Below are 18,167 nucleotides of genomic sequence, written 5' to 3' on the forward strand. Positions count from 1 at the left end.
TTTTTATGTTTGTTTATTAGTCATATGCGTAGAATTTCTCCTTATTTTCGGTTCAGTGTTTTAGTGTTCACTGTTTTTAGAATAGTGTAATTTTAATTTTGCTAACAATTTGAATGTAGGTCCCTCTTGATCTTGAGGCCCTAGGCTGAAGCCTAGTTAGCCTATAGGGAAATCCGGCCCTGGGTACAACAGTTAATGATAGTCACAGGGTACAAATAAGCAATCAGGAAACCATCAATATCAATCGGAAGGTTGCAAGCAACAAAGGGAGAATCCTGCAATCATAAGTGAGAGGAGATGGGGGATAGATGGGCGTTAAACTGCAATTTGCCAACAAAATAGGCTGCGCCCTTCTTTCTCCCGGCCTTTGGACCCAGTCAGGGTCAGTCCCAGCCCTTCCCTTTGCCTAGCCGTACCAGGCCCAAATGGCCATCCTGCTCCCCAACAAAGCCCCCCCCAAACCCATCCAGACCACAGACAGAAGCCCCTCCACAACTCCCAGGGAAGCCCACAGGAGGAGCTGCAAGACAGCAGCAAGCAGAGGAGAGGGACACCCCCTTCTCCCCACAGCCGACCCTTCTCCCCAAAGGAATCCACAGGCTGCAAGGTTCCCCTCCTCCGGGAGCCAACCCTGGCCCTCCCTCAGGAGGGGTGAGACTGAGCCCTTGACAAACTGACCAGGGCAATAAAAGGGGAGCCAGAGTTAGAGGTGGAGCATTCGCATCATAGCCATAGCCCTTAGACTTATATACCGCTTTGCAGCCCTCTCTAAGCGGTTTACAGATGCTGCATATTTGCCCCCAACCATCCTCATTTCACTGACCTCGGAAGGATGGGAGGCTGAGTGAACCTTCAGCCTGGTGAGACTTGAACTGCCAAATTGCAGTCAGCAGAAGTAGCCTGCAGTACTGCCCTCTAACCACTGAGCCACCAGCAGCAGCAGCCCCTGCAGGGGAAGGAGGCTCCAGATGTGGCAGCCGGTGGGGCCTGCTGAGCTGTATCTGCCAAGCCCAACGCTCCTTCCGAGTGGCTCCCTTCACATCCCGAGCAGCGTCCTTCCCCTGAGCAAGGGAGGGGATTCCCCTCCCCACAGTTCTCCTGTCCCCACAAGTTCTCTAACACAGAGGTCACCAACCTTTCGGACTTCAGGTGTGGGAACCCAAAAGCTGTAGCCTCAAAGGCTGGGTAAATTAGCTAAGGGTCGATAGGATAGAAAATTATCTGTCTGGATCAAAGACTCCTAGTGAATATTTGCCACAGCCATAAAACAGCTCTGGGAAGAATCAGATAATAAAGACAACTCTGAGCATAACCAGAATGCTGGAATTCATTTCAAGTGTTTGTGTGAAAAGTAATCTAAGATACAAACATGCAGAGACTTCGCAACAAAGAACTATCTCTTCTGACCTGATTTACTTTGCAAAGTCTCTTGTAACAAAGCCCTACTGTGATTTACAACCCTCTATGTGCTTAATGTCCTTCAGCTGTAAAACTTACTATTCAATTGTAAATCTTCTGTCTTCCCCTTTCCTGCCAAAAGGTGATTAGCAGAATACTGTGAGTTCTTTGTTTGTCTAAATGTTGATTACACAGCCTGCTCTTTGATGTATTTCTTTTTGATAATGATTCCAATAAAGGGCGCTCTGGAAGAACAGAGTTTTGCCATTTCACCCAAACTGCTGTGTGTGCATGTGTCTCATTACCAAACAGTTTAAGGAATTGGATTCGTGAAATTGGCCCATCGGGTTGGGGGGGACTCTTGCATTCCCATTGCAAGCTTGTTCCTTCAATTGGTGACCCCGACGTGATTCATCTACAACAGAAATCCATCGATGTGCGACGCAGCGGAGGCTTCCTGCCTCGTGGCGTGCCCAACAACTCTCATCTCTTACCCATCGCGAAATACGTAAGTATGAGGGCAGGTTTGTCTAAAGGGCAGGTGGCTCACCTTATGGGGACAGGTTGGTCTAAAGAGCAATAGCAATAGCAGTAGACTTATATACCGCTTCATAGGCCTTTCAGCCCTCTCTAAGCGGTTTACAGAGAGTCAGCATATTGCCCCCAACAACAATCTGGGTCCTCATTTTACCCACCTCGGAAGGGTGGAAGGCTGAGTCTACCCTGAGCCGGTGAGATTTGAACCGCTGAACTGCTGATCTAGCAGTAGCCTGCAGTGCTGCATTTAACCACTGCGCCACCTTGGCTCCTGAGAAGAAGGCTCACCTTAAGGAAATTAGACAAATAGTTGGAGCTCACAAAATTATATTAAAGGAAATACTTTTCACTTGGCAGATCTTCATGGAATGCTTAAAAGTTCATGAAAAAGCCATGATGGGGGGACCAGACACCCCCCCGCCACATTTGGAAACCTTTTTACTAAATTTGCACTTTGAATCCAAGGCCTTTTTTCCCCTTGTATGCATGCTTCTGTCTCCCTCAGCCTTTCCCCGGCATTACATCCCTTTAGAGGAAGCTTCTGCCTGCTTTCCAACCTGACTCATAGTCGGGGGCATTCAGCCAGCCCCACATAAAAGGCTGCTTCTTATATTCCTTCTTATTTCAATCTCTTGGCAAGTGAATCTGCCTGGCTCTTCCTATTTTCTTCCGGTGATTCCGGCTACCTCTATTGTTTCATGTCTCAAGGAGTTCTTGCTACTCCCTTTCTTACTGACTCTTCTGATTTCTCTTCTGTTGCTTTGATGACATTTTCATGCCTGAGCACCTGAATCTTTTTTCACAGATGTTTCACAGAGCGATTGATCTGTTTAGTAACTGATGATTTTACCCTTTTTTAACTCTGCCTACAAGCTTTCTACCCTCCCCAAGCACCTCCCTTACCCTTAATCCCCCAATAATGTCTTTTCTGTGGGGGAGAGAATTTTGTTTTCATGTTTTTCAGATGTTAAAAAGCTGTTAATAGTTGTCTTTTAAAAGAAAAGTAGAGCTCGAGCCCCACCCAGATGCAAATGATGTGTTAATAAAATATCTGCTAATGCAAACAATGTGGACAAACATCTCTATACATTGTCTCTATAAATCTTGACCTTTAAAAATATGCCAGCGCTGCTGGGAGATCAAGATAGAAACGGAACATCCCAGGGAGAGATTTGCTGTCTCAATTTGGGGCAACCTTAATTTTGGAATGAGAAAATAGGGTAAAGAAAGAGTGATAAAAGAGTGAGAGAGAGGTAGAGAGAAAAAGAAAGTGAACAAGGGTAAAGAGAAAGAGGAGAATTGAATTGAATTGATGTTTGATCAGCTAGCTAAGTTTATAAATGGGCTTGGGCTTGAAGCCGTGAGGGAAAGAAGAGTAGTTAGGATTTAAACTGCTCTCTGAATTTCCCCGCTGCTTGAAGAATGATTGAAATGGGATTTTTGCATGTGAAATTAATTTACACAAGTAGTTTGATTGCAGTGCAAATGTATGTTGAATAGTAAAAATTGGTATGGATGTACTTTGATTTCTTTCATATAAAGAAACAGTAAGTTGCAAAGTTGTTTAACGGTATGTGTGTGTTTGCTTGTGTGCTATCATTTCCAAATTTGTTGAGAGAATGCAGAGTGGAAAAAAGGAGAGATTGTAGAAAGTTAACACCCAGCCCTCTCCCAAAAAATGTAACATCCTAGGAAATGTTGAAAAAGCAGAATAATCATTGAACCCTGAGTTGATCCATTTTGAGTTGGTTGTTGGCTTGGGAATTTTTTCTTTGAAGATCGGGCATGGTTGTGAAATTCCCCCCCCCTCCTTTCCCCCTGAGTCATTCTTTGGATTCTTTGGAAGGAAACAGGAGAAGTGGGGAGTGTGTGTGTGTGTGTAATTGCTTTTAGACCTAGAGGGACATTGAGAAAATAGAGCTCATTGGCTTACGTACAGCTCTTTGAAATAATGCTAATGAATGCTTTGTATGAAGAATGAATAAGATGGATCCTTTAATGAAACTTACGCTAAAAAATGACACTCCCATATGGATGCTTTAACAGTTATTGATTTAAAAGATGCCTTCTTCTCTATACCTCTGCACAAAAAGGACGGAATATTATTTGCATTTACAATTCCTGTACTAAATTATAGTGAGCCAACAATAAGATATCAGTGGAAGGTTTTGCCCCAGGGAATGCTAAATAGCCCAACGCTTTGTCAATACTACATAAATAATATTTTAAAACATTTTAGAGCCAAATATAGGGGTACTTTATTTTACCACTACATGGATGATATCTAATGCATAATTTTAAATTCTGTGGACCACTCATATGACCTGCCTAATGACTGGGTGGGTGGGCGGGCGGGGCAAGGTGGTCATGTGACTGGGTGGGCGTGGCCAACTCAATGTCACTCATGTTGAGGAACACCTTGCCAGCCCCTCCTCGCCTGCCCACCCGGACTCCTTAGGGCCCCAACAGGAAGCAGCTGCTGGAGCTAAGCAGCCCCCAGGAGAAAGAGTTGGCAAAACAGCTCGGTTCAAGTTGGATCTGACCAAGAAGGAGGCTCAGCAGAAGCACCTCACTGAGGACTAGGAGCATAGGCCTTCCAAGCAGAGGGAAGACCTGTGGGAGTGCAGGGCCAGGTGCCGGCGCCTGGAGGCTCAGAGGGCTGAGATGCTCAGCCAGTTCCAGGCCATGATGCAGTCCCACTGGAACGAGGCCCTCCGGCTCTTCGCCACCAGCGGCCCTTCCCTCCAGCCTTCGCCCAAAGACCCCCACCAGGAGGCTGAAGCAGACCCCAAGTCTGAATTTCTGCCTCCCAACAACCCCCACAAAAAGACCCCGAAGGGGGAGACTCTCTGCAGCAACACAGCCGTTCATTGCACGTATCCATCCCAGGGGTCGTAGTTAGAGGACCCCGGAGTTAGTGCAATATAAAAGATGCAAATAATTTTTCTGCAGACCACCAACATTTTCTCCCAGTTGGTGACTGCTGATGTAACAGGAGTGGTGTGGTTTCCCAACAGGGAAGACTAGCACATTGTGTGAAGACATGCGGAGCACGTGGCTGGTGGCTCGGGGCGTGGTGGGACACAGCCTTTGTCTCAGCATGTTGGAGGTCTGCAACCCCCCCCCCCCAGCCAGAGACTGATTTATATGAAATCTCCAGTTGGGGGGGAGGGACCCCTTCAGCACCCCAAGCACCCAGAGAAAGGGCTGCCCAGCCTCTACTTGCAGGCCTCTTCTGAGGGAGCTGCTTCTGCTGCCCAGGGGTTGGAGGGATTGGAACCCAGAGCATATCCTGCTTGCCCCCCCTCCCCCACTTATCAGCTCACTCTCTTTACAGGACACAGTTTCTAGTCCCTGGGCCTTCCGGAAACATTCCCAGGTTCTCTGAATCCTTCTTCCAGCATATTGAGGGAATGTAACAATCAGGATTTGTTAACCCAAGTTATAGACTGTCTTGCCATGCAACTCTCACAATGGGGCGGGGGGGCGGTGTTGTTCCTTTGAATATGTGGCACCAGGAAGGAGTCAACTGGTTTTTTTTCTCTTGGATAACCTTTCGTGGAAGAAAGGAAGAAAGGAAAGAAGGAAAGAAGGAAGGAAAGAAGGGAGGAAGGAAGGATCTCCTCAATATTAAGCTTCAAAATTCTTTGCATCATTATATTATTTGTTTCCAATTTGTTTTGCTTTTCCACAAGTCCATGTGTGTGGTAAACTTCCCTTCCTCATTTTTCTGCCAAGGTGGCGCAGTGGTTAGGGTGCAGTACTGCAGGCCACTTCAGCTGACTGTTATCTGCAGTTCAGCGGTTCAAATCTCACCGGCTCAAGGTTGACTCAGCCTTCCATCCTTACGAGGTGGATGAAATGAGGACCCAGACTGTGGGGGCGATATGCTGACTCTGTAAACCGCTTAGAGAGGGCTGAAAGCCCTATGAAGCGGTATATAAGTCTAACTGCTATTGCTATTGCTATATTTCCAACATTAACAAGACGTACCTTTATACATCTCTGATAATTTCTCTGGTGTCCTACCAAAGGTTCCTCTTTTTGTGAAAATTCTCCCTTAAGTTAAAACAGGGTATATATTCCAGTCCCTTTTTCCACATTGTCTCCTACTGGTCCACCCAGATATTATAGCCAAAATTCGTATCCCATTTTATCACTGAATCTTTATGTCTGTGGAGATTCTCAGTCGTGATTGTCCCAAAAGCGCTTTTTCAAAAGGCAACTGGACTTTCTTGGTTTTTTTCCTTGAAAAATGTTTTGCTTCTCATCCAAGAAGCTTCTTCACTTCTGACTTGAATATAAATCCATCCACCGTTCAGCCAGAACTGAAAAAGCTTCTTGGATTAGTAGCAAAAAACCAAGAAAACCTAGTTGCCTTTTGAAAAATCCCCTCTGGGACACGCAATCCTTACATTCAATCTACCTTGTAATGGTGCATATGAAAACCCTTCAAAACCTAGACCCCTTAGGTTAAAGCATTTTGGATAAAAATATGGTGGATTATGCAAAATGTTCTTAAAAAAAGGATAAAGTTTACCCCTCAGTTATTTTTGTTAGGTATAATTACTGATTGTACATTTGTAGAGATTAACCTGATTTTACATTTAATAACCACAGCTAAACTATTGGTGGCACAACACTGGAAGAAGGAAGATTTGCCTACTATTCAAGAATGGACATTGAGAGTAACAAACCTAGCAGAGATGGCTAAAATATCAGCATATCTCAAGGACCATTCAAACGAGAGATATAAACTGGAGTGGAGAAGATGGATTGATTATACTCAAAATAAATACGGGACTAAGAAATTTCAGACTAAAGAAATTAGGAATGATATAAATTGTTTAGAGTTAGCCTAGCAAGGAGGAGTTAAAGCTCAAGTGAAAGATGTTATCAACTTTTTTAAAGCTTATTTTAGAATGTTTTTGTTAAAGATTTATACCTTTTATTGGTTCTGGGAAGTCTGGGGGGGGGGAAAGGTTGGGGGGTTTGTGGGGGGGGAGGGAAGTAAATATTTGTAAAAGTAAAAACCCTCATCAGTTCATTCTCTTGACTTCACTTTGACCTTCCCTTGTATTCTCAAGAACACAAAATGCCAAAAGCATCAACTTGGTATTATTTGAGCTTAACCACGATATCTTATCACCCCTTGAGGACACCTCGGTCTCCTGACCTCCTCTTCTCCCCTGTTCTCTCACCTAGCTGGTCACAATCTTGTTACTTTTGCACTTTAGCCAAGCCAGTGACCTTTGTTGCCCAGCTCCAAACAAAGAGGGAGACCTTTCCCGGTGGGCTGCAGGCCAAATGCCCACTGGGTCCGGAGCCAACGCAAACGTCCCCTGTTTGCAGAACGTCAACGGGTAAGGTCAGCCTGCCAGCCGGGACCCTCGTGGCATCGGGGCCCAGCCAAGAATAACTCCGTTATCTTGGTGGTTGCACGCCTGGATGGAGGTGACGCAAGCCCCAGAGAGGGTGGAGGTCACGGGGAGCCCCCCCCAGGCTCTATAAGAGCAGGAGCCCCTGCAAGCCCCAGTCACCCGCCAACGAGGCTCAGAATATTCTTCGGCTGAGAAGGAGAACGGAGCGAGCGAGATGAGATCCTTGCTGTTCACTTTGGGCCTGGCCCTCTGCTGCTTCGTCCAGGCTGAATGGGAGAACATGAGCGCAACCACCAAGAAGGTAGACCCTGGTGGCTGGAGCAGGGCTGGCTTGCTTTGGGATGATTGATCAAGGGACCCCCAATACTGCAGTCTCAAGTATGGGAAGGGACCCCCTTTTTTGACGTGAGAGATTCACTAATGCTGAAGGCAAATTGTGCCAGGTCTCCCCTCTCTCTCTCCAGGCCAAAGGACCAGCCAGGGGAACTGTCCCTCCAGATTGGGGGAGGAAGTGGTTGCATCGTTCATCTCTCCCTCAATCTGTGACGGAGAACACTTGACTTTGGGTCTTGGAAGGGGGGGAGCATCTGCTTCTGCAACCGCCCCATGTAAACGCTCTTTCTGCAGGGAACTGAAGCAGTGTTCACCTTCTCCCCTCGACTCAAAGAAAGCTGTTTGTTGCGGCCGCATCTAAATTCTAGTCCAGCACATGTATACTGTCTTCTCTTACTTAATCGTCTTCTCTTATTTTTTCTTTAAAACTAAGATATGTGAAGTATATTGATATGGAAGCATAAATACCATAGAACCCGTATCCTGCAACAGGAAGGGGGAAGAGGAGCCCCATGAGGTCCCTGGGAGGGACCAGCCTCCCGCCTGCTCCCTTGAGGCCCTCCGTTGAAGCTACTCCCACAGCTTTGCAATTCCACTTTCAGTCAAGGGAGCTGGTCCTGCCAAGGGAAACCCACTTGGCTGCCCAAGAAATAGAGTGGGGGGGGGGGAAATAACATAGAATGGAGTTTGCTCAGAAGCTGAAATATACCAATGAGAGGAAGAGTGGGAAACAGAGGAGAGTGGGAAACAGAGGAGAGAAGAAAGATGGGAAGAGAGGGATAGGAGAGAGGGCAAGGGGGGAAGACGAGGAGGATAAGGAGGAGTGGAATGAAGAGAGAGGAGAAGGAGAAAGGGAGGGGAAGTAGAGCAGGAAAGGATGATGGAGGGAAGAAAGGAGGTAGGAGAGAGGTAGAAGAAAGAGGTGTATGGAGAGCAGAAGAGCTAATAATGGGTTTTTATCTTTCTGGGCGTTGATGACAAGAGGAACTGATGTAATTACTACTTAATACAATAGGATATTGGCTATGTAATAGTATAAATGTGATTATATGTTATGAAAGTGGAAAATAAAAAAAAGTCTGTTCAGAAAAAATAAATTCCCTGCTCAGGCAGGAAACCCTCTATCATTTCAGAGAAATGGCTCCTCGGCCCCTTCTTAAAACCCTCCGGTGATGAGGCACCCACCCCACACCCCAAGTGAGAAGCCGTTCTCACTCTCAGGAAATTCCTCCCGAGTTCTGGGTCGCTTCTCTCCTGGGTTAGCTTCCCTCCATTGCTTCTCGTCCTGCCTTGGGGAACAGGCTGCCCCCCCCCCACTCTATTTCTTGGGCAGCCAAGTGGGTTTCCCTTGGCAGGACCAGCTCCCTTGACTGAAAGTGGAATTGCAAAGCTGTTTGAGTAGCTTCAACGGAGGGCCTCAAGGGAGCAGGTGGGAGGCTGGTCCCTCCCAGGGACCTCATGGGGCTCCTCTTCCCCCTTCCTGTTGCAGGATACGGGTCGCTGGATGACCATTGCAGTTGCCACCAATTCAGAAGACCATCTGGAGCAGATAAGGAATATGCCGGCATTTGCTGCTGATGTGTCAACACCACAGGAAGACGTCTTTAGCATTACGGTCTATCTCCCCATGTAAGTATCCCAGCTCAAGCCAAGCCCTTGTGGACCGACTCTGCAATGCACAGGCAGGGCCATCCCAAGAGCCCCGCAGGCCGGAAGGGTGGGTTTCTGAGGCAGTTGGAAGGAGGAGCACGCTGGGCTTGTCCTATGAAGCCAAGGCTGACTTGGAGTAAGGGGCAGCCCCATGCCAGCGCCACAGAAAGCCCGGCTAGCTTAGAAGGAAGACCGAAGGCATCTGTTGAGGTTCTTCAGCCACTGACACCAATACTCTGACCCGGTTGTGATTCTGAAATGCCTCACATTAGCAGGACACCGGTCTGGCAGGTGCCCCAAAGACTACAATGTCAGAAAGAGAGGTTGGGGCTGGGCAGCCGGGCTCACTCCGGCAGATGGAAATGCTCAACCATCTGGCTTCCTTAGCAACAAGCCTTTGGCCGAATGGAGGGAGGCAGAAAGAGGCCTCTGGGAAGCCCACCGCCAGGGATAGCCCAGATGGCTATAGCTCGGGGGGGGGGGTGTCTTCCCACTCTGTTGGACAACCTAGGAAGGCTTCCTCCATAGGTCAGTTCAGATCAACGTTTGGCGGTGGGACTCTAGGCCGTCTAGGGCAGGCAGCCTCCCCTCTCACTCCCAATGAAGAGCTCTCTCCACTTTTTCTTCTGCAGGCTGGACGGGTGCAAGAACGTAACCTACCAGGCCAGAAGAAACAAAGAAAATGGAAAATATATCTTCGTCTCTGGTCTGTACTGGCTTCCCTTTCTACCTGCCTGATTCGCTCACCTGTCAAAACTGGGCCCCGGGGGAGGCCTTCTTCCTTTGCCCTCAACTCCAGCAAGGAGATGCTGGGCAGGAGATGCTGGGTAAACCCGTAGCATCTCTTCCAGTGGGGAGGGGTGGGGCCAGGATTCCTGCTCTCTCAGGACCGCCTCTCTCCAGGCTCGTCGGCCTCTGGGGGATGCGGCCCGCATAAAGGGATCTGGGGCCTGGGGCCACTGCAGGCCAAGTCCATCGGTCAGCGGATTGAGAGATGGAGACTGCCTCCATGGGGGAGCCACGGCTGGAGGTTTTTGAAACTGGACCACCTGTTGCCTCGAATGGGCTTGGGCGTCCTCCAAGGTCCCTTCCAACTGTGTTATTCCGCCACGCTGGCCTTTCCAAGAACTGCAGTTGCTCCTTCCTAGACAGTATACATTCTAAATATTTTTAAGCCGTATGTTATCTCGAAATATAAACCTTCCCTGCCTATCCATCTTTTCCATTGAAAAGATTGGGGAGCCTTGACTCCCCTGATTCCTGGTGTGTGTGTGTGTGTGTGTGTGTGTGTGTGTGTCCCAGTGGGAGGGAAGGGGGGGGTAGAGGGGGGGAAGGTGAAATAGCAGCTTGGATTGTCCCTAGTACATGAATCACAGGGCTCCCATTCATCTCCATTCTTGGAGGACCCAAGGAAGCCGAAGGCTGGAAGCAGTGGTGGGTTTCAAAATTTTTTTGAACCTACTCTGTGGGTGTGGCCTCCTTTGTGGGAGTGGCTTGCTGGCCATGTGACCTGGTGGGCGTGGCTTGCCGGCCATGTCTCTCTCTCTCTCTCTTTCTCTCTCTCCTTCCTTTTGTCTCTCTGTCCCTTTTACCATTTTTTCTTTCATCTCTCTCTCACTTTTTCTTTATTTCTTTTTTATTTCTTTCTTTCTTCCTTTCTTTCTCTTTCTCTTTCTCTCTCTGTGTGAGTCTGTGTGTGTGTGTGTGTGTGTGTGTGTGTGTGTGTGTTTGTGTGTGCATCAGTGGTGGGTTTCCAAATTGTTTGGAACCTCTTCTGTAGGTGTGGCCTGCTTTCGGTGGAACCTCTTCTAAACGGTTCGGTAGATTTGACGAACCGGTTCTACCGAACTGGTGCGAACTGGTAGGAACCCACCTCTGGCTGGAAGTAACGGGAATGTCCTCCCGCAAGGCCCCAACCTGTTTGGGATGCAGCAAGTTGTTATTTTGTGAAAAGCCCAAGGGGGGGGGGGAGAAGCTGCCCCTCTTTTCTAGGAGCCCGACATGGTGCAGAAAGTCCAACCTCCATTTCGTTAACCATGTCAAATACTACACGCTAAGGGTTAAAGGACGCTAACATTACTATTCGCTTCTAATATTTACACTGTAATTTCCGCAGTTTGATTTTATCACAACTGCACATCCTTTCCCCATAGGTACGCCTTGCTCCTCTTGCCTGTAATATACCTGAAACGCTCTGGAGACTTATCAGAGAAGCTGTTCGGCCCAATGAGCCAACCCTGAGGTCCCAGGCCCCGAAAGGGTCGTCAGCTTGGCTAGATTTGGGCCTGCCTGATTCTGCCCCTCACGTCCCAAACCTTTCCTGGCAGGTGATACAACGGTGACGGTGGAATCGGTGAAGGTCAAAGGCAACTTCGTCATTACAACCATCAGCGTGGTGGACGCAGACAACAAATTCAAAACCACAATGCTTCACAGTAGGTGCCCCAAGGCCCATCGTCCCCGCAAGGAGGAGGCAGGCTGGGCATCGGCATCACCTCGCCCATCTTAATGCATTTCCCTAAAAGTTAAGCCTGGGGGCTTCTGGAAGAGTTCAGAGGCTGCCCAGCATTTACTGATCTGGCAAAATCCTGATACAATGGGAAACCCCTAACTAAGTCTGCCCCCATCACTCCCCTTCTGAAACATCTCCCCCCCCCCATTCCCCCATTCAGCCCACCCCACCACTCTCTCTGTTCCCCCCAGGCCGGGAAGTAACTCAGGATCCAGAGATAAAGCAGAAATTTGAAGGCGAATGCAAAAGTCTCGGCTACAGAAAGGATCAGATTGTCTTTTTAAAACCATATGGTAAGGCAACTCAGAGCAGAAAAGTAATGAATAGGAAGGGTCAAAGACTCCGGGCGAGAAACTGGGAGGCCTGAGTTCTAGCCCTGCCTTTCGCATAGAAGTCATTGGGCAGAGTTTGCCCCCCCCCCCCCCCCCCCCGTCTCTCCCTCCCGGCAAACCACAATGAAAAATGTGGCCATAAACACAGCAGGGATCTTTTCCAAGAAGTCAACTCAAAGGCAGAAATAAAGAGAGATACATGATAGATGATAGATGGTGGACGGATGGACGGACAGACAGACATAGATAGATAGCAATAGCAATAGCAGTTAGACTTATATACCGCTTCATAGGGCTTTCAGCCCTCTCTAAGCAGTTTTACAGAGTCAGCATATTGCCCCCAACAACAATCCGGGTCCTCATTTCACCCACCTCGGAAGGATTGAAGGCTGAGTCAACCCTGAGCCGGTGAGATTTGAACAGCCGAACTGCAGAATTGCAGTCAGCTGAAGTAGCCTGCAGTGCTGCATTTAACCACTGCGCCACCTCGGCTCTTGGATAGATGGATGGATAGATGGATGGATGGATGGATGGATGGATGGATAGATAGATAGATAGATAGATAGATAGATAGATAGATAGATAGATAGATAAATAAGATAAGATAAGATAAGATATAGATAGATAGATTAGATAGATAGATTAGATAAATATATGATAGATAGATAGATAGATAGATAGATAGATAAATAGATAGATAGATACATGAAAGATAGAGATAGATAGATAGATAGATTAGATAGATGATTGATAGATTAGATAGATAGATAGATTAGATAAATAGATAGATATAGATAGATAGATAGATTAGATAGATAGATGATTGATATAAGATGAAAGATAGATAGATAGATAGATATAGATAGATTAGAGAGAGAGAGAGAGAGAGAGATCTCTAAATAGAGTCCATTCATGGGAATGGACTTCTTGAAATCTCTTCTGAGTATGTCTTGTGTAGAAAGATGGGTGCAGATGGGTGGTCAACATGCAAGGGGAGGAGGGGGAGTCATGTTGGTGGGCAGATGACCTAAGAACTGACCCTTCCTTGCAACACACCTTGTGTCCATCCTATTCGCCATTAATGCCCCCCCTTTTCTCCCCCACAGTGAAGTGCGAATAAGAACGATGGGTGAGTTTTCTAAGATGGGTCACCCCGTCTACACTGCCAAATCCTACCCATTTGCATGAAAAACAGGGGGAGGCAGCACCCTGATTCCGCTCACTGGCTCCTTTCCTTGCAGGTGACCAGAGCCTAGGCTGCGAAACGGCCGGGGGGAGCAGCAGCTGGGCATGTTACGGGCTTGGCTCAAATTCCAGGGAGGAATCTTAATAAAAAGAAAATGATGCAAACTCCTTTCTGCAGTGTGACTTTTATTTCCTCCCCTTTCGCCCTTTGGAGCCTTTTTAATTTTAATTTTTTATATATGTCCCCTGTTTTATCTGTGAGCCACCCAGAGTCCCTTGAGAGAGAGTGGGCGGCATACAAATGCTAATAAACCTTGAAGCCACCTGGGCCTGTGGCTTGGGGGCGGGAGAGGATCCAGTGGGGGGGGGAATAAAGGCCAGACCTGAATTAAAAATGGTAGGGGATGCAAAATACAGGGGGTGGGGGTGGGCAGCAGAATAGCTGAAGGGAAGTCCTCATGACTGTGACACACACACCCCTCCAAACTGCCCGGGAGAGAAGGCCATGCTCCCAAGCGCTCCCTGCAGGGAACGTCCCATGCGGATGTGTTCCGAAGGGCAGCCACCCGGGCCCCATTACTTCTGCCGGTGGTCCATGCCGTCCTCCTTCTATGGCTTCCTGGTCAAGGGTGGCTTTGCCTGCAGGAGCTCCAGAAGATAAAAGGGGCAAGGGGAGAGGCTGATCACTCAGAGGGGCAAAAAGGTTGCAGCCATGAAGCTTCTCCTTGGCAGCCTTCTCTTGGCTGGGGTCTGCTGGCTGGGAGCCGCACAGCAATTACCCACCATGGCGAACTTCGAGAGCCAAAGGGTCAGAGCTGGGAATCCTGGAAGGGAATTCTTCTCCCCCCCCCCCAACTCTAAGTGGAAGGGGACCCCGGGGGGGTGGGTGTCTGTGGTGCTCTCTGGGCTAGCTGGCAGACATTTCAGGACCCAACTAGGGAACCTCATCATCAGTCCTGCAAGGGTTGGTTGGCTCCCATTACGAATGGTATAGAGGAGACAATGGAGTTCTGGGCTCAGAGAGGAGAAGCTCCACGGCTGTCTCTCTTCTGGGCTCCGGCGAGGCGTCTTCCTTCCGCACTGCCAGATTTTCACCTCATTTCCTTGGTGCCTCTCCGGGATTCAGAAGCCTCCTGCGGTGGACAGCAAGAAGCCCTCCCTGCCAGGCACAGGCGCTTCCCCCTTGTTGGCTCCTGGACTGCTGGCACGGCTGGCATGGAGCTTCCCCAGGCCTGGCAGGAACGGCTTGGACTTTGGAGGCCCCTCGGCGCTAACAAACTGCCGCTTTCTCCTTCCAGATTGTCGGGCGTTGGTACCCCGTGGCAAACATCTTTATTGAAAAACAGTTCCCCGCATACACGCTCAGTGCCAGCGGGAATGGAGGCCTCCTCTACTCCTTTAAGTACCTCCAGTAAGTCTTGGAGGCTCCAGAGGGCAGGAGGGGGGAAAGCCCGGAGGGAAAGGGGGGCGGATGGGAACCTTTCCGCGCGTGGGACTCCCATATCCATCCTCAGACCCTGTCGCCGCAATGCCCGGGCTCCAGTTAACAGCGCGCCTTGCTGCAAGCCTTCAGCCGGAAGCTGGCTCACTTGCCCCCACTCCACCCACCCCCCAAAAGTGTGTGCTGTGCTGTTTCTTTCCAGACAGGGGCAATGCAAGAAGGCGAGCTTCCAGTTCACTGACCAAGGGAGACCGGGGACATTCAAGACCAACTGTAAGTGGCGAGGATCCCTCCCCTCCCTCCACCCCCACGCTCCACAAGAGGCTTCAGTTCCCCCTCCTTGGAGGATCGGGCCTGAGCCCCCACCTCCCAGGAGAGGATGGGGGCTCCTGCAGGAGGAGCGGGTGGCGCTCGCGGGACTCCTGCCCCCAGGGTTTTTTTTTAACAGCCTGTCTTTTGTGCGGAAGGCGTTACCGTCACGCAGATCCTGGACACGGACTACAAAACCTACATAATCACTTACGTCGTAAAGGGATCAAGCGCCTTTCTGACGCTTGCAGGTATGAGGGCTGGAGGGGGGGGGGCGGGAGAGACCCTTGCCTCCCCCTTCCTAAGGATGCTGTCAACACAGCAGGGGCCCTTCCTTGGTTTCTTGCCCCCAATGGGCCGCCTCCACCGCCACCTTTGGAGCACCTCCTGGGGAGGCACGTCCACTCCCGCTCCAGCCCCCTCCCCCAGCATCTCTGCCCTAAGGGAAGCTTCTGGATCTCCCCCCTCCGATTCTCTCCATCCTCCCCAGCAGTTTAACCAGCCCCTCCCCAAACCCCAGGTTTCCTGCCCCCCCCAACTCCCTCAATGTTCCTGCTTGTCTCTAGCCAAAGAGAAAACCTTGTCGGAGGCTCTAAGGACGAAATTTGCCAATTTGGCCGCCTCTGTAGGCATCTCAGGAGCGATTGTGCCCATGATCCCACTAGGTAACGCTTCAGTCCTTGGTATCTCCAATTCTGGGCTTCCCAGGGTATCAGAGAAGGACGTCTCCTCCCTCCCTGCCTCCCTTCTGCCCTTCCTCCGATGACCAATTATTCTCTCTCCTCTCCTCTGCAGAAGAGTGCTAAGGAGTCCAGAGTCCAGGGGCATGGAGGGGTCCTTGCCAGCCAACCCACACCTCGCTTGGGGAAGCAGGAAGACCCCGTCTCTGTTAAAGAGTCCCATGCGGGTGGCTGCCTTCCTGCCAGCCAGAGGGCAGATGGCAAGCCTTCTTTGTCAAATGAATCATTAATAAAACCCAGCAAACGAAACATCCGGTGTGCTTTTCCTCATTCCTCTCCTGAAGAGGGTTCCCCCACCCCAATCCCCACTCTGCCGTCATCTTGCCTCCCCCGGGGTCGAGTAATCCTCCCTCCCTCCCTGGCCTGGCACTGGAAGGGGAAAAATCCGAACGGACTGATTGAGAAGTGGTCACATTGCCTGGAATGAGCGAAATAACCATAATTGTAACAGCTGCGCAGAAAGAAAGGCACAGATACAGAAATACCTGGCATGGCATCTCCCTGGTTTCCCTCTCATTACTTTCCCCAGGGTTTCCCTCCGACACTCTGCCCCATTAAGAGAAGGCCCAGGGGGCTTCCCGGCCCTCTTCCCAGGGGTGTGGGAATTTCCACAGCTGGAGTGCCAGGAAGAAAGGGGTGCCCTTCTCCCCTTGTGCCAGTCCTAGTGCTCTTCATTCACAGCACATCCCTCCTCTCCTTACAATAAGGGGGGGACTTCATTTGGAAGGGGTCACATTCAGGATCCAGTTCGCTCCCCCTGTCAACAGACCCACCTTTTGTTGTCATATAACTTCTTGTGTAGGTGTGGCGGTCACCCATGGCCCAGTGCATAACAGGGCATGCGCAGCCACGCTAAACCACACAGGAAAAAACAAGTCCCAAAAGATAAAACATCCTGACCAGGATATGACCATATATAGACAGAACTTCCCTGAGCAGTAGATTAGCAATTGTAGTTTGACAGGCTGTCTTAAATCGCATGCTGATTGCTCCTCCTGCCTTTGTCCTATCTCAATAAAAGGGGGTCCCAGACCCCAATCTGGGTCGCCTCATCCCGAGAAAGCTCGTGTCTGTGTCTTTTCTCAACATTGGCCTCATGAGGCGAACCACGGGTACTTCAAAACCTTTGACCCCAGGAATTCTTGGGGGCCCAGGTGGTCTCTGCCTATAGTCCTTTCATTGCTCACCAGGCAACCATTTTTACTTCTGGATAGGGAGGAGAAGATTTGGAGATTTAACCAGTTTTTCCTTTTAATGAAGCTAAGCTTCCCACCTCTGAAGCGTGGGGATGCTGCCTGTGCTCCTCAGTGGCAGCTGCTCACCTGGGCAGGTGGAGTTCTCTGCCCCTCCGCAGGTTGCGCCCATCAGGCAGAGGAGGAAGAGAGCCTCTTGCTTGGCAGCTCTGCCCATGGTGCCAGCTGGGCTCCCCCTGCCACCTGTCCTGGACCCTCTCTGGCTTTTATTGGCGGAGGGTGGAATATAAGAGGGGGCTCCAATATTTCTAACACCACAAGCTGCTCCTCTGTTCATCAAGACACACTGAGCTCCCTGGATGATTGATGACATTGTGGCCAATTGAAAATATGAATGTATATTGTAAATTAATGGGAATTCTTTGTTTCTAATTTCCGCTTTTTCTCCTTGAAGATAGGTGATATTATAATACTTTAAAGACTCATTGTTACTTGATAGATGATTATTAATTCAAAGTTTCAAGTTATTGGAATTTGTATGCCGCCCACTTCCACAGGACTCTGGGCGGCTCACAACAGACAAGAAACATTTCAATTTAAAATAGAAATAAAAATTAAAAATACAGTATTAAAATTCACAACACCCATTCCATCTAAGCGGGGCTGGATATCAATCAACAGTCCCAGGCCTGCCGGAACAGCCAGGTCTTGACGGCTTTACGGAAGGTCGGGAGAGTGGTAAGGGTCCGGATCTCTGCAGGTAGATCGTTCCACAGGGCCGGCGCAGCAACAGAGAAGGCCCTCCCCCAGGGAGTCGCCAGCCGGCATTGTCCGGCTGACGGCACCTGGAGGAGGCCCAACCTGTGCGATCTTGTAGGTCATTGGGAGGTAAATGGGAAATAAGGATTGTTACAAATGGAAGAATATTAATGGTAATTTGAACACATAATGCTCAATGACAGTGAAATATCCAGTTATGTTTAATGCAAAACCAGTGATGTTAATCTTGATAAGAATTGATGCATAGAAAATTGTAACCAAACGACATGCTTGATGAAATGGAGGAAAGTTGTTTTTCTTCTTCTCTTGCTTTGTTTTGTATGTGTTGTTTTGTTTAAAAGAATAAAATATATTTTAAAAAAAGACACATTGAACT

The 18,167-nt window shown here is 49.1% G+C and overlaps 2 protein-coding genes across 2 annotated transcripts; both read left to right on the plus strand.

Moving 5' to 3' along the window:
• The first annotated feature begins 7,446 nt into the window (after positions 1-7,446).
• LOC116518860 (minor allergen Can f 2-like) lies at positions 7,447-13,494 on the plus strand. Its single transcript, XM_032232387.1, has 7 exons — positions 7,447-7,617; positions 9,139-9,278; positions 9,932-10,005; positions 11,627-11,734; positions 12,003-12,104; positions 13,250-13,272; positions 13,385-13,494. Exons 1-6 carry the CDS (start codon positions 7,531-7,533, stop codon positions 13,261-13,263), a joined length of 525 nt encoding a protein of 174 aa, XP_032088278.1. The 5' UTR covers positions 7,447-7,530; the 3' UTR covers positions 13,264-13,272; positions 13,385-13,494.
• Positions 13,495-13,601: 107 nt separating this feature from the next.
• On the plus strand, positions 13,602-16,069 carry LOC116518859. The gene is made up of 4 exons (XM_032232386.1): positions 13,602-15,042; positions 15,237-15,329; positions 15,645-15,743; positions 15,874-16,069. The coding sequence occupies exons 1-4, from the start codon at positions 14,331-14,333 to the stop codon at positions 15,882-15,884; spliced, it is 915 nt and encodes a 304-aa protein (XP_032088277.1). The 5' UTR covers positions 13,602-14,330; the 3' UTR covers positions 15,885-16,069.
• The last annotated feature ends 2,098 nt before the right edge of the window (positions 16,070-18,167 follow it).

The sequence above is a fragment of the Thamnophis elegans genome, chromosome 16 (genome assembly GCF_009769535.1).
Source record: "Thamnophis elegans isolate rThaEle1 chromosome 16, rThaEle1.pri, whole genome shotgun sequence".
Classification (NCBI taxonomy): Eukaryota; Metazoa; Chordata; class Lepidosauria; order Squamata; family Colubridae; genus Thamnophis; species Thamnophis elegans.

What these genes read in the sequence shown, in the direction of transcription:
- LOC116518860 (XM_032232387.1), top strand. Translation starts at nt 7,531, where the DNA reads ATGAGATCCTTGCTGTTCACTTTGGGCCTGGCCCTCTGCTGCTTCGTC. An exon ending in TGAGCGCAACCACCAAGAAG is followed by an intron (nt 7,618 to 9,138) that starts GTAGACCCTGGT and finishes TTCCTGTTGCAG; the next exon opens with GATACGGGTCGCTGGATGAC. An exon ending in CAAAACCACAATGCTTCACA is followed by an intron (nt 11,735 to 12,002) that starts GTAGGTGCCCCA and finishes TGTTCCCCCCAG; the next exon opens with GCCGGGAAGTAACTCAGGAT.
- LOC116518859 (XM_032232386.1), top strand. Translation starts at nt 14,331, where the DNA reads ATGGAGTTCTGGGCTCAGAGAGGAGAAGCTCCACGGCTGTCTCTCTTC. An exon ending in GGGGACATTCAAGACCAACT is followed by an intron (nt 15,043 to 15,236) that starts GTAAGTGGCGAG and finishes TTTGTGCGGAAG; the next exon opens with GCGTTACCGTCACGCAGATC. An exon ending in CGCCTTTCTGACGCTTGCAG is followed by an intron (nt 15,330 to 15,644) that starts GTATGAGGGCTG and finishes GCTTGTCTCTAG; the next exon opens with CCAAAGAGAAAACCTTGTCG.